At 40.5% G+C, this 23,559-nt stretch overlaps 1 protein-coding gene across 2 annotated transcripts in view; it reads right to left on the bottom strand.

Moving 5' to 3' along the window:
- Nucleotides 1-23,559, bottom strand: part of LOC126267967 (histone-lysine N-methyltransferase, H3 lysine-79 specific) — a 216,476-nt gene that overhangs the window by 71,544 nt on the left and 121,373 nt on the right. For both annotated transcript variants that reach the window (XR_007549057.1, XM_049973311.1), the window contains exons 8-9: nt 17,750-17,856; nt 14,521-14,562 (exon numbers count right to left, since the gene is read on the bottom strand). Coding sequence is in view for 1 of the 2 variants with exons in the window: in XM_049973311.1 (XP_049829268.1) it covers nt 14,521-14,562; nt 17,750-17,856 (149 nt within the window). In the remaining variant the exon portion in view is untranslated. The remainder of the gene's footprint in view (nt 1-14,520; nt 14,563-17,749; nt 17,857-23,559) is intronic.

The following is a 23,559-nucleotide window of genomic DNA, read 5'->3' on the forward strand; positions in this document are numbered from 1 at the left end:
ATTGCTACAGAGTGGCTCCAGGAACACCCTTCTGAATTTAAACACTTCCGCTGGCCTCCAGACTCCCCAGACATGATCATTATTGAGCATATCTTGGGTGCAACATTCTGTTCAGAAGAGATCTCCACTCCTTCGTACTCTTATGGATTTATGGACAGCCCTGCAGGATTCAGGGTCTCAATTCCCTCCAGTACTACTTCAGACATTAGTCAAGTCCATATCGTGTCATGCTGCAGCACTTCTGCCTGCTTGCGCGGGCCCTACACCATGTTAGGCTGGTGTACCAGTTCTTTGGCTTTTCGGTGTGTATAAAAAAATAAAAAGGTTGTCTGAGAGACCTCTCCACAGTAATTGTGTTCTTGTCAACATCCATTGTAGTTAAGAATTAATGTGACTGTCACAGAATTTTACTTAAGAGATATTCAAAAAGATGATAAAAGTGAGAATAGCTACTCCTAAGGCTACAATAACGCAAAATCATCTTTCTGCGATTTACATGAATGCATCTAAAGAAATCACATACAGCTGATTGAAGCACAGCATGCGTGATCGCACGAATGTGTGTATGAAAACAGACACTCTAAGAGCACATCAATTACTTGCCCTCTCAGGTCAAGTATTTATTTCATCTTCAAATTCTGTTTCTTGTGTAGTTTTCACTTTTGTTTATTTTCACATTTAGAAACTTACTTTCTCTTCTTAATATATACTGCATAACTTTAATATGATTCATGCTGCTAGATCCAACTTCTCAATCCTACTTATTTGATCACAAATGCAAGTATCAGGAATTCTACTGAGTTATCTTCAAATGTGATCACTTCTCCCTCTTTTCCTATTGCACAAATTCCAAGCTGCTCTCTTCCATGTTACCTGGCAACACATGAGCAAGTCTCTACAACAGTCCAGAACCACAAGTCAGTCCACAGATATTTTTGATGGATCCAGCCCACCGACCTCATGCCTGGCCTTATCCACTAACATGCAGGCCCCACCCATTGGCAGTAGTGCCACAAATATACCCAGAGAGAGAATCCCTTCATGTGTGACATAAATCGGCAGATTGTTTATGATTGATCTGAGGACCCACGATTGCTGTGCATGCTCGATAGGCCATAGGCCTAAAGGAGCAAATTCCCTTAGTCTCACCAAAAGTAAATAGTACACTGTAGATATTTTTAATATATTATTTTACTGTGGTACGTCTTGGATTTTGAAACTTGTTTCTATCAACAACACAAAATTAATATGAACAATAGTAGGAAGTAAATTGTGGCAGTCACCAGCAGTTAATGGACAATGCCCTCTTATTCGTCAAAACAAAAAAAACTTATTAAAATGGGTCAAAAAATGGATTGGCAACATGCAACATTCAAGACTTATGGGTCTCAATCCAAACTGTGGGCATTCCTCTGAGAATCATTACGGTTTGGTGTGCTAGAAAGAGGGCATTATTGATTTTTTGAAACATACATTAATCTGTAATAAATGTAAAATAATGGCTGTACCACAACAATGGGTAGTTATAATAATCCACATAGTAAAATAAACTTTTATGGCCATTCGCCACAGTGTTGATACATTCAACCCCCCCCCACTTTTCACCACTTCTAAGGCCTGTTCTTTTGGAGGTCTTTTCTGAAATTACTGAACATATTCTAAATCTGTCTTTGCAACTACAAAAAAAAAATGCATATTTTTTGGAACCAAACACCTTTTGTTTCACTGAAATAAAAAATGAAACATATTTACAATCTGGATTGCTTTCTGCATCTAAAATCGATACATTACAGAGATGTTGATTTTATTTACAGTATATGCGTGTTTTTGAGGTGTTCCCTAGTGTGGCACAGTTGTTTTCTGACAATGTACAGTCTTAGACATAAAAACTGACTGCCAGCCGGCCCCACAGAGACCAAGTCCAAGTTGTTCACTTAAGGTGGCCAGTAAAACCAGCTGCCCCTGAAAACTCCAAGTCTGGTCATCTGCACAATCTGGCAACACTTTAAGATACGGAAGTGTCAGCAGGAAGTGTTGTCTACTTCAGAAATGTCCGATTGTGTGCGTCTGTAGTCTAGTGGTAAACGTCATACATTCTAACCTTATAGTCGCCTGTTCGCGTCCAACTGTATTATTATTATTATTATTATTATTATTATTATTTCTTTCTTATCTCAGACGTTATGTCTGGTCAAAAGTAGAAAGTGACGCGGACCTTGATCAAGCGCGACTTCCTTTTAATTGTACGGTATATGTTATATTGCATTAGGAACTTTCGGGTAATTGAACATGTATCAATAATTACAGATTTCTGTAGTTGTATATATAAGTTTGGCTGTAGCTGTATTGCATTGATGTACTGGTGGATATTGTGTGGTATGACTCTGTATTTGATAGTATAATTGGTATAATGTCAACTTTATCCTGATACCATATATCCTTGACTTCCTCAGCCAATTGGATGTATTTTTAAATTTTTTCTCCTGTTTTATTTTGTATATTTGTCGAATTGGGTATGGATATTTCGATTAGTTGTGTTAATTTTTTCTTTTTATTGGTGAGTATGATGTCAGGTTTGTTATGTGGTGTTGTTTTATCTGTTATAATGGTTCTGTTCCAGAATAATTTGTATTCATCATTCTCCAGTACATTTTGTGGTGCATACTTGTATGTGGGAACATGTTGCTTTATAAGTTTATGTTGCAAGGCAAGCTGTTGAAGTATGATATTTGCTACATTGTCATGTCTTCTGGGGTATTCTGTATTTGCTAGTATTGTACATCCGCTTGTGATGTGATCTACTGTTTCTATTTGTTGTTTGCAAAGTCTGCATTTATCTGTTGTGGTATTGGGGTCTTTAATAATATGCTTGCTGTAATATCTGGTGTTTATTGTTTGATCCTGTATTGCAACCATGAATCCTTCTGTCTCACTGTATATATTGCCTTTTCTTAGCCATGTGTTGGATGCGTCTTGATCGATGTGTGGCTGTGTTAGATGATACGGGTGCTTGACATGTGGTGTTTTCTTTTCCCAATTTACTTTCTTCGTATCTGTTGATGTTATGTGATCTAAAGGGTTGTAGAAGTGGTTATGAAATTGCAGTGGTGTAGCCGAACTATTTATATGAGTGATTGCTTTGAGTATTTTGCTAGTTTCTGCTCGTTCTAGAAAGAATTTTCTTAAATTGTCTACCTGTCCATAATGTAGGTTTTTTATGTCGATAAATCCCCTTCCTCCTTCCTTTCTGCTTAATGTGAATGTTTCTGTTGATGAAGTTATGTGATGTATTCTATATTTGTGGCATTGCGAACGCGTAAGTGTATTGAGTGCTTCTAGGTCTGTGTTACTCCATTTCCATGAGCAGGTCAATATTGGTATAGCATAAGTATTTATAACTTTTGTCTTGTTTCTTGTTGTCAATTCTGTTTTCAGTATTTTTGTAGTTTTATGTCTATATTTTTCTTTTAGTTCTTCTTTAATATTTGTATTATCTATTCCTATTTTTTGTCTGTATCCTAGGTATTTATAGGCATCTGTTTTTTCCATCGCTTCTATGCAGTCGCTGTGGTTATCCAATATGTAATCTTCTTGTTTAGTGTGTTTTCCCTTGACTATGCTATTTTTCTTACATTTGTCTGTTCCAAAAGCCATATTTACATCATCGCTGAATACTTCTGTTATCTTTAGTAATTCATTGAGCTGCTGATTTGTTGATGCCAGTAGTTTTAGGTTATCCATGTATAGCAAATTTGTAATTTTGTGTTGGTATGTCCCGGTAATATTATATCCATAATTTGTATTACTTAGCATGTTGGATAGTGGGTTCAGAGCAAGGTAGAACCAGAAAGGACTTAATGAATCTCTTTGGTATATTCCACGCTTAATCTGTATTGGCTGTGATATGATATTATTTGAATTTGTTTGGATATTAAGTGTGGTTTTCCAGTTTTTCATTACTATGTTTAGGAACTGTATATTTCCAATATTTGTAGTAACCATGAGTGGAGTACACTATCAAAAGCTTTTTGGTAATCAATGTATGCATAGTGTAGCAACCTTTGTTTAGTTTTAGCTTGATATATCACATCAGCATCTACTACTACTACTACTACTACTACTACTACGATAGGTCATCAGCAAATCCGATATTGTGTATCTTCCCACAACTGAAATAGATGCCTTTGCTCAATTCAGTGTTTCCATCACATAAATATGGGTTATAATTACATTACATTGCTGCTAGTAGACATGTTCCTCACTTTTTCTTAGACAGTTCCTACCCATTACTCCATCACAGGAACTTATTTGCGCAGCATTGTTGCAATACAGACGTTCAAATTATCCGATTTCTGTAATTTGATTTTGATACCAGATCGTTCTAATCGGATTCAGCCAGTCAGTCTTTATGTGGATATCAGACTACGGCTCTCATCATACACTCCTGGAAATGGAAAAAAGAACACATTGACACCGGTGTGTCAGACCCACCATACTTGCTCCGGACACTGCGAGAGGGCTGTACAAGCAATGATCACACGCACGGCACAACATACACACCAGGAACCGCGGTGTTGGCCGTCGAATGGCGCTAGCTGCGCAGCATTTGTGCACCGCCGCCGTCAGTGTCAGCCAGTTTGCCGTGGTATATGGAGCTCCATCGCAGTCTTTAACACAGGTAGCATGCCGCGACAGCGTGGACGTGAACCGTATGTGCAGTTGACGGACTTTGAGTGAGGGCGTATAGTGGGCATGCGGGAGGCCGGGTGGACGTACCGCCGAATTGCTCAACACGTGGGGCGTGAGGTCTCCACAGTACATCGATGTTGTCACCAGTGGTTGGCGGAAGGTGCACGTGCCCGTCGACCTGGGACCGGACCGCAGCGACGCACGGATGCACGCCAAGACCGTAGGATCCTACGCAGTGCCGTAGGGGACCGCACCGCCACTTCCCAGCAAATTAGGGACACTGTTGCTCCTGGGGTATCGGCGAGGACCACTCGCAACCGTCTCCATGAAGCTGGGCTACGGTCCCGCACACCGTTAGGCCATCTTCCGCTCACGCCCCTAACATCGTGCAGCCCGCCTCCAGTGGTGTCGCGACAGGCGTGAATGGAGGGACGAATGGAGACGTGTCGTCTTCAGCGATGAGAGTCGCTTCTGTCTTGGTGCCAATGATGGTCGTATGCGTGTTTGGCGCCGTGCAGGTCAGCGCCACAATCAGGACTGCATACGACCGAGGCACACAGGGCCAACACCCGGCATCATAGTGTGGGGAGCGACCTCCTACACTGGCCGTACACCTCTGGTGATCGTCGAGGGGACACTGAATAGTGCACGGTACATCCAAACCGTCATCGAACCCATCGTTCTACCATTCCTAGACCGGCAAGGGAACTTGCTGTTCCAACAGGACAATGCACATCCGCATGTATCCCGTGCCACCCAACGTGCTCTAGAAGGTGTAAGTCAACTACCCTGGCCAGCAAGATCTCCGGATCTGTCCCCCATTGAGCATGTTTGGGACTGGATGAAGCGTCGTCTCACGCGGTCTGCACGTCCAGCACGAACGCTGGTCCAACTGAGGCACCAGGTGGAAATAGCACGGCAAGCCGTTCCACAGGACTACATCCAGCATCTCTACGATCGTCTCCATGGGAGAATAGCAGCCTGCATTGCTGCGAAAGGTGGATATACACTGTACTAGTGCTGACATTGTGCATGCTCTGTTGCCTGTGTCTATGTGCCTGTGGTTCTGTCAGTGTGATCATGTGATGTATCTGACCCCAGGAATGTGTCAATAAAGTTTCCCCTTCCTGGGACAATGAATTCACGGTGTTCTTATTTCAATTTCCAGGAGTGTATGATAGACTGGGTAAACCGCATTCGTAATCGGGCTGTTGAATCTAGATCACTTATCTATGACAGAGCCTGAATTCTTAAACACTATGGAAAATACTAATACAATGTGCTTCTTACAAATACGTAATTTAAATATAAATATATGAAGTAGCGGGATAACAGTTTATTTACAGGAGCAGAGTCCCATCCGTCAGAGCAGAGCAGTGCAAGATTGGTTTCAGGGCCAAAGGGGATAACGCTGAGCCATTTGTTCCATGATCGCCGAACATAAAGTCAATGCCATGTGGACCTACAAATGCAAGTGACCTTTGGATGAATACAGAAAACATAAGGTGGGAAGTAAACCATCACACTACACTATCGACGACTTAATGAAATCAATGCCCCTACGCCTTCGAGAAATCTTACGTAATAATGGTGGGTGGGTTGGTTAGTAAAACTATACTTGTCCAAAAAACCCATGTGGGCAATTATCTGATAATCGGCCAAGCTTTGCTTTCGCAGCTCTTTAGCATACTAGTCCGTTTACTTTCACTCTCCTCCTGTGTGTGTGTGTGTGTGTGTGTGTGTGTGTGTGTGTGTTTTCGTGTTCACGCACAATCTGAATCAATACTATTAACATTAGAGAGACAACCAACAATAAATGTTGCATCAAATATGGCTGAAGTATTTTAATGCAATGGGAAGTTACAAACTGAATTTTTGTCCAACCCACGTCCTGCATAATATGTTAAGTAAGAAATATTTATTAACTCCATAGTATTGTTAGCAGAGACATTGCACTCTTGTTGTCTGGGCTCGCGACAAGTGCAGCGATTGACAGTGCCCAATGCTGCTGTGATTTGTTTATGTTGACTGAGCGTGGACACTGCAGCAGACACTTTGCCATAAACAGAAAGAAATCACCTTGGCTCTGACTGCACTGAGCAGGTATCACTGCCTGCATGTTTTTATACTAACAAACGTGAGACCTACTCACAGGTGCCATGGAGGAATTGGAACGGATATCATGTCATTAGTCATCAGAATATTAACCAGTGATGAAATGTCTACTCTATTTGAATCCCAAGGAAATAGGAACCTTCTCACAAAGGAATGTGAGGTGATGTCAAAATTTATACAACATACAAAAATTAACTGCAGAGCTTCCATGTACACAGTAGTAGCACACAAGTAAATATTATGTCTTGGAAGCGTATATTTCGTTTCCTCTTCTCATACTAACACCCTTGTTTTAGCATGAAGTGAGAAAATGAAGACGAAAAACTAAAGTTCCTGAGAAGCATACAAGTCATTTCCTCTTCTCATATCATAGTGTTTGTATGAAGTAAAAAAAATAACAGTTTAGGGTTCTGGAGCATAATAAGACACCAGATTCTTATAGTAGGCACTATCGGAAATGCAAAAAGCAGGGAGCTGTCCATTCTTTTGTCCAACAGTCTGTTTCCTTTCACGCATTGCTACCACTCAAAGATTCTTATTTAAGGACATGCGGGCATCAAGTTCTCCAGCAGAACAAGTCTTATGTTATTGTGCTAATTACGGTACGGAAAAATGCAACGAAGATGAGCTCCCTAGAGCAATGAGGATATTTGCACATGTCCGTATTCAGCAATGACTGCCAGCTGCCACAACACAGAGATCATCGTTCTGGTATTACATTAATTCTGCAGTGAATTGTTTAACAAATATTACCCTCAGCTATGGAGCTGGAATGACTCATTACACAGGTGCTCTATGTTGCACTTGATTAAGTGATCAGTTAGCAACAATCCTGCTTCTACGGTTCGTAAATACTTGTATACTGACCATTCATTATTTGACTAAATATGCGCTACAATCTGATTCACATGTATATGACATGGGTTAGCACCATCACAAAGCAATAACTAAGGGTCGGATGCCCCTGAACTCCTGTTAACTGATGGCAAGACAAATGTTCACAAATTACCTCTATTGCCTCAAAAAACAATTGCTTGTTAAATACCAAAGGACCGACTTCCACACTGTCACAGCAACGGCGGCAGATGAAAATGTGTTACCGATTGGACTTCGAACCTGGACCTCCTGCTTACTAGGCAGACGTGCTGACCACTGCACTATATTTTTTAAAGTTTGAGAAGACTTTCAGCACCAGGTAGGCGGAGGCAAAGAGGGCAGGGGTCGAAGATCCGAAGCCTGGCCACAATGCCTCCCCCATACCTGTCACTGGTTCAAATGGCTCGGAGCACTATGGGGCTAACATCTGAGGTCATCAGTCCCCTAGAATTTACAACTACTTAAACCTAAGTAACCTAAGAACATTACACACATCCATGCTCAATGCAGGATTTGAACCTGCGACCGTAGTGTTTGCACGGTTCCAAACTGAAGCGCCTAGAGCCACTCTGCCACACCGGCTGGCATACCTGTCACTTAGTAGCTGCATTATTCCCATGTATTCCATGTTTGCTCCCATATATGCTTTAAATTGTAAAACAAAACTGAAGTAGTAATTAAGGTAAAATAAATTACAGATTGCCACTTCCTATGGTGTGCCTTCCTTGTAGAATATAACTCATAAGAGGCAAAAGTGTCACGGAAAAATACATAACAAAAATTAATTTAGAAACACATTAACAATTTAAATTATTATGCACTGAATGCATATGAGGTCTGTAAGAAAGCCATATATTTTTCAACAAATGAAAGAAATTTCGAAGCCGGAGGGGTTTTGCCAAATTAGAATGGATGTCACTTTAGAACCAACATAAAAAAAAGATCGCCGGAATAAAAAAGTGAAAGAATAGTATTCTGTCTCTAATAAATAAAACTGCCCACCTCTTTGTAGCCCACATAAAGCAACAGATAAAAAAAAATTTGAAACCATTCCTTATATTTTTTATTCTTCTTGAACTTTAAATGTTCTTCTGCAATTTAAAACATGTACTCTTTCAAGTTCGAATTTTTGTTTGTTAAAACGTAAAACACAAGCCGACCCAGAAGCCATGAATAACTGTTATTCTTTGCGGCCGGGTAACATTTACAGTCGGGTTGTAAAGCTTCAGTTATCGGTATATGACTTTCGCGTTTCTGTTGGTAAGTGCTAATTTCTTCCTAGTACAGTTCTAACTTCTGATTCTATTTGCACTTGATTTTTTTTCCAGACATTCATCCAGTTTTTAGTAGGTTAATTTACCTGAATTGGGTTGTTAATCAATGTCTGGTAATATAATCATAGACAGTTCTAGTGTTGGTTTGTGCTGGTGGAAGTCTTACATAGCTCTAATCGACATTGTACTTTCGGACGTAATCTAGGCTGACATCTACATGTGCTACATTAACAGGAATGTTCCCATCCCCAGGATCTAACGAGAGGAACAGAAATTTCATGATTCCTGACTTAGTGGCATGTATTAGTTTAAAAGCACGAATTGGAAACAGTGCATCACATCTAGATTTAACATCTAATTCCAAGTCCTCCATTTTGCCTCTGCAAAGTCACCATGTGGAAGGATGCTTTGAAGATATTTTGTTTCCACACATACCAACACGCTGCAGCCAGTATTTTATGTGCGGTGACCTGCAGTATCGGTAAGACTGCTGTGACATGATACATTTTGCTAGGTATGTATGTATTTACAAACTGAACTTTCTGCAGTCGGTCTAACGGTCGCATGTCATGGTTCTTCAACCAGCCTCTGATGACATTATTAAGTTTCCGCTCCCAGTTGTTTGTAGCCATGGGCTTGCGATTCACCCTTAACCACAATCCAAATTGGAGTCTCTCTTCAGTTACATCTAACCCGTATTGTACTATTGTAAGAACCGAGATGCAGTATTTTGGATTTAAAATTTTGTAAATTTGTGGTAAGACCTTACGGGACTAAGCTGCTTAGGTTATCGGTCCCTAAGCTTACACACTACATAATCTGACTTACACTAACTTGTGCTATGCACAACACTCACACCCATGCCGGAGGGAGAACTCTAACCTCCAAAGTTGGGCACTATAGGCACACAGTAGCCAATCTCTCTGCAGCACCTATCTACAATTCCCAGCTTTGCTGCATACCACAAGCGCGGTACAGAAATCCGAATAAGGCTCGTTGCCATATAATGAGGATATTGCGGGCCTTGCCACATGCAACTTTGAGACGAAGCTATAGTCACTTCCGAAGTCGCTCACAGAACACATCAGCTGGTATCCTTCATGGCAGTATAACTCAAACTTGGCAACAGCGCAGAATATGTTTGGCAACTCTGTTACCAACGGGTTACTTCCTTGATGGCACAGAACTATCCTGTTAATTCACTTGATATTATCGTGTCATTTCAATTGAATAATTTGAGTGATTTTCTCTCTAGATGTGACATAAGGATATCAGTTAATCCTTTTGACTCAACAAAAGCCGTTCCACACTGGAAATACAACTACTCTTATCTCTCATGTTTCGATTTATCTGCCATCGCAGCTACTGAGCCAATAAGTACGTCAAACACACCCCACCTGTTCGCTTGCTCCTACGTAACATGCTTGCCTGTCAGGTGCACACTGCCTTTGTTCGCCTTTCGAGACTCGCTGAAAGCCAGATTTTTAATTCTTTTGTGGCAGAACTACAAGCACGCAGATACAAACTTAATAAGGGAATCTTAAGACAACACTTGTGCAAAATTTGTCTTGCTACTTTTAGTACCCCTTAGAGTCAAAGCGAAAACTTTACGGTAATGCAAATTTCCTAATGCCACTTTTGTTTTCTTCCGACATATTTTTTATTGTTGTGAATACATAATTTTATCTATGAACTGCCACATTTTCATAATACCTGCAAATGATACAGGACATGAAGTAACTACAGACATTTTAAAAGTCAAAAGTCGGTAATATCCTACTAATTCGTGTTAAAATAGGCTCAATCGTCTTACAGATACTTAATGCTTTATTAAGATAGGGTGCCCTTGTGATGTTACTCTAGAAGGCTGAATTTACTTTGTATTAGTACAGCGAATATTATAATTGCGTTTTCCATTAGTTTACTGAACGCAATAGTAATCATCAAAGAGAAATTAATCAGCAGCAGGATTTTCTTTCACGATATCTAAAACTATCTGACAGTCCTAAAGTAGTTTACAGATTCTATGCCCATAGAAACCTAATAGTTCTAACAATGTCATTAAGTCAGTGTAGTTTAAGATCATGTTCATCTAGAAATGAATTGCCTTGACGGTTGATCGATCAAGAGCAGGAAATGTAAAATTTTACGAGTATATGATTTGAGTGACAAGTGCTTGAGAGAGGTCTTCTGTATCAATAGAAGTGCCTGAGAGATTACTTTCCTATTAATCTCCGGGATAGTTTTGTTTCGCAAATCAACAGAGTGTGTTATCATGCAGTAGCACACGTGATGTAGTTTTGTCGGTCGATTTTCTTACACTGAGACCGAAAGGTGTATCAGTTGTTGGCAAGAAATTCCAGCTGTGATGCACACACCCTTGGGGCAGAATTCGTAGCACAAAAAAACACTTTTGGAGCTATCAGATGTAAAATATTATGTTCACACTACGCTTTGCTCGAGTTTACATCTTTTGGTGGGGCTCAGCCTTTCATTTCTTTTTAGGACGTTAATGATAAAGGCATCATAACTCGTCACCAATAACAGTACTACATAGGAATGCTCAATGAACGACCTAATGACGTTCAATAATAGTCACTCGGTTGATTTTTGTTGTTTCGAATTAGAGCATGCAGTACTCCTAAACCAGAGTTCCGAACTTTGCCTGTTGAATGCAAATGTCGCATGATGATTAAATGGTAATCCATCACATATATCACTAGTTGAGACTTCCTTAAAGTGGAAAATAATTCATGCCAGAACGATCTTTGTTAAAACAAGAATATCTTTTTCTGGCGTATTTTCCAAAAACCACTCACTCCACACACAGTTCAAATATTTCTAGCTGCCTCTTCTGCATTCACCTCTCTGTTTTGCCAAAAGTAAATAAGGTGTTGCAGATGTTACACATTTTCCCACTTGCAACTCAATTTTACAGCACTTAACTGTAGTTCATGGGTTTCAAGCATGCAAGATCCAATGCTTAACTGCAAGATGATAACTAGAACTGCAAATTCGAAAATGACAGTTGATACATACACTGACAGCATCACACCGCGTTCACCGACGCTGGATTTCAGGCAGTGGGTGGCGTCTGGCCGGTGGCCAGAAGCCACTGTAGTGCGAGGAAACGCTTGAGCGTAAGCTGTTCTCATTGCAATGCAGCCACAAGCTGTCCTGCAGAATTGTTTCTGGAAGTACTTGTTATTGCTGGTGGGTAGAATGTGAAGCGAATTATCTTAAGACGTTCAATCAGACTCCTAACTTTAGATGAGGGCTGAAATGTGTTAAAAATATATAACAATAATACAGTTGGACACGAACAGGCGACTATAAGGTTAGAATGCACGACTATTACCACTAGACCACGGGCTCACACAATCCGATAACACCTCGGAAGTAGACAACACTTCCTGCTGACACTTCCACAGATGATTGATTGTGCAGATGACCAGACTAGGAGTTGTCAGGGGCAGTCAGTTTATTGGCCACCTTAAGTGGACTTTGACTTAGTCTCTGTGGCAGCCGGCCGGTGGTCAGTTTTTATGTCCAAGACTGTACATTGTTTTTGCTGAACGAATACTCTCTTTCAAACTCTGAAGGTGGCAGGGGTAAAATATATGGAGTGAAGGGCTATTTACAATTTGTATGGAAACCAAATGGCAGTTAAGAGTTGAGGGACATGAGAGGGAAGCAGTGGTTCGGAAGGGAGTGAGACAGGGTTGTAGCCTCTCCCCGATGTTATTCAATCTGTATATTGAGCAAGCAGTAAAGGAAACAAAAGAAAAATTCGGAGTAGGTATTAAAATCCATGGAGAAGAAATAAAAATGTTGAGGTTCGCCGATGACATTGTAATTCTGTAAGAGACAGTAAAGGACAGTGTCTGTAAGGTAGGATATAAGATAAACATCAACAAAAGCAAAACGAGGATAATGGAATGTAGTCAAATTAAGTCGGGTGATGTTGAGGGTATTTGGAGTTTTGCTGTTTGGGGAGCAAAATAACTGATGATGGTCGAAGTAGAGAAGATATAAAATGTAGACTGGCAATGGCAAGGAAAGCATTTCTGAAGAAGAGAAATTTGTTAACATCGAGTATATATTTGAGTGTCAGGAAGTCATTTCTGAAAGTATTTGTATGGAGGGTAGCCATGTATGGAAGTGAAATGTGGACGATAAATAGTTCAGACAAGAAGAGAATAGAAGCTTTCGAAATGTGGTGCTACAGAAGAATGCTGAAGATTAGATGGGTAGATCACATAGCTAATGAGGAGGTGTTGAATAGGATTGGGGAGAAGAGAAGTTTGTGGCACAACTAGACTAAGGATGTAGGTTGCAGTCGGTACTGGGAGATGATGAAGCTTGCACAGGATAGAGTAGCACGGAGAGCTGCACCAAACCAGTCTCAGGACTGAAGACCACTACAACAACTTTTATTGGTGTATATCAATATGCAAGCAGACTGCATTTCCTGACTGAATGACTATAGGAAATAAAATACTGTGAGTAAAATCAACATTTTTTGTAATAGAGTGATTTCAGGTTTAGAACTGTAAATATATTTCATTACTGACCAACGATTATTGATTATTTCAATCAAACTAAGCACAATTCATGATAAAATACTTATTTTCTTGTATTTGCAATATATATATTTTAGAAATATTTCAATTATCTATTTATACATTGTATTTATTCATGCTTGTTCGTGTAATGCTCATGTGTCCACAACCAATGTATTTCGTGGTACAACTGCACAAGTTTTTCCATTGGGATCATTGTTCCACTCCATCCTATACTTGCTGCAACCAGAACTTGCCGCTACGTAAAAACCATACAGAGACTCGTGTACATTCTAAATGTGGCCTGGTGGAGACATCCACACATGTGTGCCCAGTTGGGGTGGCAGGATTGCTAGTTCCAAGAACTGTGGGTAACAGCCAGCAGGTCACATTTCTGCAAATGCACAGGTGGGGCCTGCCAGTTTTGCAGAATTCGTCTGGAATACCTGTGGTCCAGTGCTACAATATGCTCGTGTGTGGCCAGCTACTATTAACAACTGATCTTATTCAATCTATTACTGCAACAATCCCTGGTTTCCATTACTGTTTCCCCCTTCCCCTTACAGTTCATCTTTTACTGCATTTTGTCTCTGGCCAGCCCGACTGCAAACTATTCAAACACTCCACTATTGGCCTGGCCAAAACAGTTCCGTGTATTATTCTTGAATGCCTCCTTGGCAATAACTACCCCTCTGACTGGACTTAGCACAAAAAAATTGCTGTGTGTGACTGCCACATTCTATTCTGCAAAGGTCCTCTTATTTTCCCTGCATCTTTCACAAGTCCAACCTAGACATTACACACCATTCTCACAAGTTACTTTACCACCTCAGCACCTTTCCCAAAAATCCTTGCGTCCAAACCTAAAAATGTGTGTTGTGTGACAAAGCTAGTTTATGTTGAGCTGTGTGCCATATCCTAATCAGATGAAGTGAGTTGATACTTATCTCATTTTCATTTAATGTTTCCTCAACTGAAATTTGCATTATTGTAACAATACTTACTTTTAATTTTGGATTCTTCAACCCTTGGAAATAGCGCTCAAGCTGGAAAAAAAAGTACATTATTAGTACATATAGATTTCTTCAAACAAAAATACGTAATAAAAAACCCTCAGAATTAAGTATCATCCCCCTCCACACACACACACACACACACACACACACACACACACACACACACACACACACACACACACACGTTGCCCAGAAAGTAATGCACCACATTTTTTTTCTTCAAAAATTATTTACTGAGCGTAATGAGAACTACACATACACAAAAGATTGGTTGTTTATCTACACACCCTATTGTTCCACATAATCTCTATCCCACTCTATAGCCTTCCTCCAGCGCAAAACAAGGGCATGTGTGCTGTCAGTAACAATCCTTGTCCTGGTGGCAGAGCTAGTGCTTCACTGTGTGAATCACCTCCTCATCGACCTCAAAATGTCTTCTGCAAATGACATCTTTTCATCTGTCCTAGTGAACAACACATCAGGTGTGACAGCCTTGCACGATCTCCCTGACCACTGCAAATCGTGGAGCTCCAACGAACTGCTTTCTGATGACCTCACCCTCCGTGCTCAGCGAGTAACGGTACTTCTGTTGACAGCAGATGCTCCACAGACTTTGCACATGCATTTGTGAATAGTCTCCACAGTTTCTTTCTCTGCAGTGATAAATTCAATGACAGCACGTTGCTTGTAACGTACATCACCTGCAGATTTAATTTTGAAACTGTCCTGCAACTATGCTATCTGTCAGAAGTGGCAAACTTGGCACACTCGCTCAGGAGACTTCAAATAATACATACGTAACATTTCGCATTCAAAGCATTGTTTTCGGCTGAGAAAAAAATTCAGTGCATTACTTTCTGGGTAACCCACATACAACACAAAACACTATTTTCATTTTCTGAGTCTTATATTTTAGCAGCCTGTACAGATTTTCCATTCCACGTACACAATAACGATTTCCCGTATGTTAGCAGAAATACATATTTACACCGTATCTCCATATGATTAGAATGATGTTGGGAATACAGCTATACCACATACTGTGTCCAGCCAGCTCCATACACCATATTTTCATGTTTGTTTATGTTTATTTGCATGAAAACATTCACAAACTACAGGTATTTGTAACACCCAAGAGAAATTTAAATTTGCCTTCGGAAATTATCTTGTACTAGGGGTTTCTCAGCAACTGTCATTTGGTCTTCATTCTTTCATTTTGAGAACTCAAGTGCTGAATATTGAACACTTGTCTGGATGAACACCGAACACCCAACTGAATACTACCACACGCATATCATCTGGTGTTATCAGATGTACCCGAGTTCATGAGCTTCCGCTGTTAACAGATCTCCAGGAATCTTAATCTACCCACGCATAGGGTGCCACTTTTAAACATTAAAATTCTATAATCACAACATCCTAATCTGCACAATGCTAATGACACAGTTACCACACGTATAAACTTCTCAAAGAATGGAAAGGGCACTTAGAAGCAGTAATGGATGTGCACCTGCATACCATCCTTACATGCGCTAAGCTGCCTAGTCGATCTCATCTACCACCACAGACTGCTGCGAGTCAAAACCAGATGGGTCACACCAGATGCAAAGATGCACTCCACAAGTGGAACAAGCTGTCCAATGCGGACTAAAACTATGAGCTTCACTCCAGACTCTGCATCACACTGTCAGCAACTGTCAGTTGTGAGCGTATCACGGAAGTAACGAAAATTTCCTGTTAGTAACTCCACAGAGTGTGCACTGGAATGAGAAGCTCTTCCCTGGGGTCCACCCTACCTGCTGCCCCAAGTATGCGAAAAGGCATTTGACATACATGGTGAGCTTACAGTGCAGGCATCAGGAGTGCAATCCCTGCACAGGCAGGGGGCTGCAACTGTATAGGCCATATCACACAGGAGGGCACACATCCACCTGCAGAGAGCTGAAGCAATTCGTTTTGCACTGAGACATATGTATCCTTTCAAATGAGAGATGAAGAACTTTGTCTTCAGCTCATGTAGCTGGTCACTTAACAGAGTCAAAAGGGAGCTTCCACACAGGATGCCTCAATTTGCTTGCCATCAGCCATGTGCGACACTGCTTTGCCCTCTGAGCGGAGTTTTGTTAAATGTAGTTATGTCGCAGTTTTATTGTTTCTGCCTACTGTCCACTGTTTGTCATTAGTGTGCAGTTGTAAATCAAGTACTGGTTACTATTTTGACACAGGAAGTTTCATTGTGTAAGTGGGACCATTCTGTACCTGGCTATTCACAGCAGTTACAAAGGGCTGAATTAGAAATAAATAGCTTAGAATTAAATCTGAAGCTTACATACGGGAGATATGACCACCACAAGAGAAGAAAATCTTAGATCGATATTTGTAAAAATTCTTATTAATCTTTAACAAGGTGTGCCTGAAAGATTCTATTGCAGTTCTTTCAGAGATTAGTGACAATAATAGGTTACTAATTTTCTTCCTCAATATCTCTAATTTTTCAGGCTTATATTTGAGACTACTGCCACTTGTGTTCTCCATTACTGCTGAAGCAATAGTCCACTCAGTTAGTGCAAAAAGTTTTTGCTGAACCCTTCTCTGCAGTTCATAAATGAGTCATACTCTATATGTTTAAAACTGTCACGCTTCAAAATCTCTTCAAATTTTACTCTGTCTTAAATGTGAACATAATTGTTACACACAACTTAACATTTTATGTCTTCCACAAACAAATGGGAAACACTGAAAGGTCAATGAAACATCTGTCACTTATCAGATAATATCCCAAACATACCTGAAACGTGCCTTTTCAATCTAGACAGATGGCACTTGAAACACACTTTCCCAAAGATCAAGCTCTTCCAGACATCAGATCAACACATTTGCAGAAAACCTAATGCCTCCTCTGCAACAAACTCTACTGTCATATTTGGCTTTGTGGTCCCTGAAGTTCACAATTTTTTGTTTAGAATTTTTTGTTTAGAATTTTTTCCTCGAACATCATTTCAGCTACCACTGGTGGGACCTGGGCTATGTACACCCAAGACTGGTTATAGGAAACAGCTTCTTGCGAAAGGGGACAGTATCACTGTCCCAAACATTTTGTGCTTTTTCTTTTGTGTTGCTTAACAATAATATTGTCTGATTTGTGAGGATTTGGATTCAAGTGCAACATAAATAAATATAATGACTTTAGTTTACTGAAACAGAGATTAGTACATACCTTTGCTCTGTCTATTATGTGTAAATAGTATGAAACAGGTTTGTTGGTCCACGAAACAGATCCACGGAGGGGAGTCATTTCTGACACGTGCATTATCGTTCCTATATCTGTGAATAAAGAATAAATTCAGTTATTTCAGTTTCCTCTAACACTCAACAAAAATTGTAAACAAGAAGGAGACAAAGACTAAGAAAATGTCATTGACCTTGCTTTTATTATGTGTCAGATGACATTAGCCATGTTTTGAATACTGAAGCCAAGGATTTTCATTACCAACCTACAAGCTGTTGAGATAACATGTCGAACCCGAACACTTTACACAAAGGAGCATTTGACATCATCCCATTTCCCTGCTGAAGCTATTACGAAGAAGTTATTCAAAAATGAAGTAGTTTGGCCAATGAGCCAGAATACTGTAGAATCATATATGGCTAACTAATTACATGATACTTTATCTGGAAATCCACAGGAATATTCCGGTAACAGACATTAGACATGGTCTAGTGATTATGGACACAAATGAAATTTATAAAACAGTTACCAACCATATTTTTTTTAAATATTACACACATTTTGTAAGCATGATCCTGTTACCTTAATCTAGTTCATGCAATAGTTGTCTGAGGGGAAAGCTAAGTGCTACAAAAATATACCAAGAAAGAAAAGATTTTAATCACCCTATAAATGGCTTTTTTTTTTTAATATTCTGAATTCCTCCTACAAAACAAGACCCCAGAAAGGAATGGGCAGAGACACGGGAATGGAGGTTGTGACATTAAAAGTTAAAAACCATTAATTGACTGTTTCCAAATTCCAAGAGGTTCTCCTCCATGGCAGTATTTACAGAACACAATACAAAAACAAATGAAGTACTAAGTAAACAAGTAATATTGAGTAATATTGTCAACTGTTAGTACACCTAACCCTCAAACAGAAAGATAATAGCTGACAGTTTAAAGATGCTGCAAATTCTTTGACAGGTCTTTGTTCCCAAAAAAGGCAAAATTTATGAGTGAGTTAAAACTATAGACACAAGGCAGCCATGGAAGATTATTGTCCTATCTTATACACAAGTTACTTCCGAGGTTCCTGCACATATGGCATAAAGATAAAGATGGGAAACATTGTAAAAGATACTATGCCATCAATCATCTCAGAATGAGAAAATAACAAAAAATTCACACACACAACAATGGAGCACCACACATTGTAGATTCTACAAAGTCACTGGTATATGATACAGTGATACAGAAGGATTCAACTTCCAAATCAGAGATTAGTGGTAGTGCTTTTATCAACATTTACTGCTTTCTTAAATTTTTAATTAGTCTCTATATTACACTGATCTTTGTTACCCATTGTTTCTCTAGGCTTTTCTTTTACCAGTTATTTCTCCTCCAATTTCTACTTTATGTTCTTTATTTTCAATACCTTTATCTTCAGAAATCATTATTTCACTCCTTCATTTCCTTTAGGACATATCTTCTTTTTCCTTTCATCCAGAACCATAACATGACATGTTCACCTCTAAGCAACCTCTTAGCATATCACATGTTTCTCTTTTACCACAGACCGAATCTGCTGCACAACATAATCACACTTCTATCACCTTATATTTTGATAAATTTAAGTACAATGATAAGCTGTTAGTTTATATCTTCACCAAGACATACTTAAAAGTTACATCATATGCATTGTTCAAACTTCATACATTTACCTTCTTCCCAATGTCAGCTTGTGATGATAATTTTTTTCTCATCTGAATTAAAGAAAGTAGTTACAGTTAAAAAATAATCTTATATGAAGTTAACAGGTATCAGCTAAATATCGAAATTCGTGCAAGCCAACATTCTTTTAAAAATCACCTTAGGATAACGTTTATGGAAAAATAAATGTAATCAACGACTTTACAATGTATGATCATTTCTACTATTCAACTTCCACTCCTTCCTTTCAATGGCTCTAGATGTCATATTTTATAATAACCTTGTTCCTATTTATGTCACAAAAGTGTAAAAGCTCTCTTCTCCTCCTGCAAAGGAGTTTCTACAGGCAACTAATGCCATTTGAAAAGGTTTTCCACAGAAGTCTAATTTTGTACATCTTCTTCACAGCTGAAACAATATTAGCTTACACTTTCCCATAATACCTGTAAAAGGAAAAAGCACAGTGTGTCATTAAACAGGTGCATAAGATCAATCTGAATAACACAAGCCACGAGTTTGACCAGTGGTATTCAACTCATTTTGTGCAACTGCTTTTTCAGTATGAAATAAGTCAGAATGCTATGATGGGGTATTTCACTATTAACTCATTCTTCAAGCCAGGAGCCCAAGTACATACATCTCTAGTGCTTCGCAATCAGTGGTAATCTAAGCAGTAAGGGCCAAGTACAGTCTCTCTATTGCTCTGTTACTTACTGATGATTACAGCTACCAATTCCAATATATCTACCCACACATGGTGAATATGTTAAGAAGCTACAAAACAAGTCATATGAAAACCAATGTTTTGTTCCACACAGTGAAAGTGGTGCGGTGAATTAATTTGCTGCAGTACAGAGCAAATCTGAATTTGGGTCCCAACAGATGACAGTGATAAGGATGGATGGATGGATGGATGGAATTATAGAGACCAAACTGCAAGGTCACTGGACCATTAATTGTTTCTGTGTGTAGTTGTGAATAGCCCCAGAGAGGAAAGACACAAAGGTAAATTCTGATGGACTCGGTTGTATCCAAAAATATAGAAAGAAGCAAGTAGAAGTGAGAGTGAAGTAAATAGGTGAAAGTGAGAGAGTTGCCCCACCCAGAAAGTGGAGGTACCTGTGACCAGATATATACCCTCTGATCTCTGAACAGTGCTTCCACACTCTCTATCACCAAAAGAAAACTAGCTACACAGACAAGATAAAATTTCAGGAAAGAGAATAATGACAAGTATGTCAAAGGATGACACACGTAAAAGAAAAAGAAGAATTAAAAAGATGGGAAGAGCACGAGCTAGGTGGACCACAGAGCAACAGCAGCCACATGCCCCTCTAGTCAGAGCAAGCCACAGGGTATCCCACCAATTCCTCAAGCAGACAACAGGGCTAATGTGCTGTATGTCAAAGAGAGGAGCAAAAACCACTTTCACGCGTAAAATGTATAACACAATCAGCTGCTTCAGCTTCGTTCACAAACGCCACCAAAGGCAACGTATCAGTAAGTTTAAGGTTTCACTGTAAGGAAGCCAAATCAGGGCAGCCTGTAGGATGACGCACACTGTGACACGGGCACCACACCAATAGTGGGGAGCATCTTCGTGGCGAAGGGTGTAGCCTGGGGTCAGTCAAGTGCGGTCAGCATGGAACTGATTAAGGGCAGTAGATTTCCTGTGAGAAGCATGAAGGGAAGACTGCCATGGCCTCCTTTAGCGTTTTCAGTCTATTTGGAGAAACCAGGGCACCCCAATCGGCATTCCAAGACTCCAACAACTGTCGGCATAGAGAGAACCACAGGTTCAGTTCCAGTACCCCCATTACCAAATTTGGCATCCAGATAGATTGGCCAACTTGTTAGAACATTATTTCCCTGGAAAACCAATACAATTAGGGGTCATATGAAGACAATCGGCCACCCAAAATTGTAGAGGTATACAGGAGGTTCTGAATAGTCGCAACTGACGGGTGTCAAAAGGTACCCCTGGTCGAAAGCCAGAAGGCTACTCAAGAAGGACTCTCTGGTGTATGAACAAAGGTGGAAAAGATGGAGTCAAGAGCAGAGATTTTACATGCAAACTGAGATTGTGACACTAGACCTCAGCCTCTGTTGTGGGAGGTATATCTCCTTACTGGAAAAAAGTACATGAAAGTTCAGATGTTCGGGGGAGCAGCGAATGTGTATTGCACAGTTGATCAGCAATTGTTGGCACCTGATCTGTAGGGGAGGTACATCAAGCCTATGCGAGTAGGTTGTTCACAAGACTGGTTCAAAATGCATCTGTCACAAGGCTGATTCCACAACGGTGTATGAGTCCAGCAGCCATAATGCTGAAGGTGATGCTGAGCTGTACACGACGTGCCCATAATTGAAACACAACAGGATCGGAGCTTTGTAGAGTTGCAAAAGTATAGGGCAGTCCACACCCCAGGTGAGGTGGCTGCAGTTCAGCCTATACCACAAAGTGTAAAGTTGTGGAAGAGGAGGAAGGAGCGCCGACCAGGGATCAAAGACTGGTCCTAAAAAATGACAAGACTCCACCACATTGAGCATTTGATCGTCAAGCTGGAGTAGTAGTTGGGGACAGACAGGAAGACGGTGACAGGCAGCTGCAGCCTGCCGTCAGTATTCAGCAACACCCACAGTTAAGGAGCAATAGTATATGCAGAATTCATCAGAATACAAGGAGGGCAGCACTGCAGACCCCACAGCCACTATAAAAAGGGGCACACTCAATACAGAGTCTTGTGGGATCCCATTCTCTTGTAGACAGGGAGTACTGTGGAAAGCACCAACCTGAACCTGGAAAGAATGGTGAGACAAGAAGTTCCAGACAAACATTGGGGTTGGCCCTGGAGGCCCCACAGAGGTTAATAAGGATGTGGCGAAACCTCATGGTCAAAGTCAAAGAAGACAGTGATAAGATGTTGATACCAGTCAGAAGCTGACTACACTGCCAACAGCAACAGCAGAACAGTGTTGGCAAAAATCGGCCTGGGATGGAGCCCAAAGATTGCGAGACCTAAGGTACCAACACAGCCATTAGATCACCATACATTCAGGCAACTTGCAGAGAACATTAGTGAGGCTAATTGGGTGATAGCTGCCCATATCAAGAGGGTGTTGACCCAGTTTCAATACTGGGACAATCATGTCTCCTCGCCACTGACACAAGAGCTCGCCTTCGCTCCACATATGGTTGAAAATAGCAAGGATGTGGTATTGGCAATAAACTGATGTGTGTTTGAACATTCTGCTGTGGATGCAGCCTGCCACTGGATCCAATTTACAACAATGGGCTAGGGCACTGAGGAATTCCTACTCACTGCATGGAGCACTGTAAGATTCCAGGCAATATGTGGTATGTGGTAAAGGAAGTTATTCTACCTGCTGATAATTCTCAAAGAGGATCGAGTATAATGGAAAGCAAAATGTTTGGCAATAGCATTTGGAAAAGTGTAAATATCAGCATTCCCAGAGATATGAGATTCACCCATGGGGTACTGGTGTCCACACAGGCATTGATCTTCACCCAAATATGCAAAAGAGTGGTACATGGTCCAATGGTAGCAACATACTGGTCCCAACATTCTCATTTCTGCCTTTTATGCGGTGGTGGACCTGGGCACAGAGCTGTTTAAAGGTAATGAGGTGCTCCATCAATGGATGTCACTTGTGGTGTTGGACAGCCTGTCTGCAATCTCTAACGACAACAGTAATTTCGAGGCTCCACACATCCTCCGACAGGGGATCCCAAGGAAGTGGGGATCGCTGAGTCAGCTGCCAACAGAATGGCAGCAGTTGTGCTCTAAACAACCACACTGATATCTCCATGTGGCAGGGTGTGAAAGGCGACAGCAGTGGAGAAAGCACGACTGGGTGGACACCAAGACGAGTGATGCCACAGGAGCGTCCAAATGATAGGAAAATGATCAGTGTCGCACCGGTCATCGTGGAGTCTCCAATAGACGGATAGAAAACATGGGTTGCAAACGAAAAGATCAATTGCTGAATAAGACCCATATGTCACACTGAAATATGTCAAAACATCAATATCCAAGAGGCAAAGATCGAGTTCTGTGATCAAATTTTCAACAGTTTTACCAC

This window comes from Schistocerca gregaria, chromosome 4 (assembly GCF_023897955.1).
Source record: "Schistocerca gregaria isolate iqSchGreg1 chromosome 4, iqSchGreg1.2, whole genome shotgun sequence".
NCBI lineage: Eukaryota > Metazoa > Arthropoda > Insecta > Orthoptera > Acrididae > Schistocerca > Schistocerca gregaria.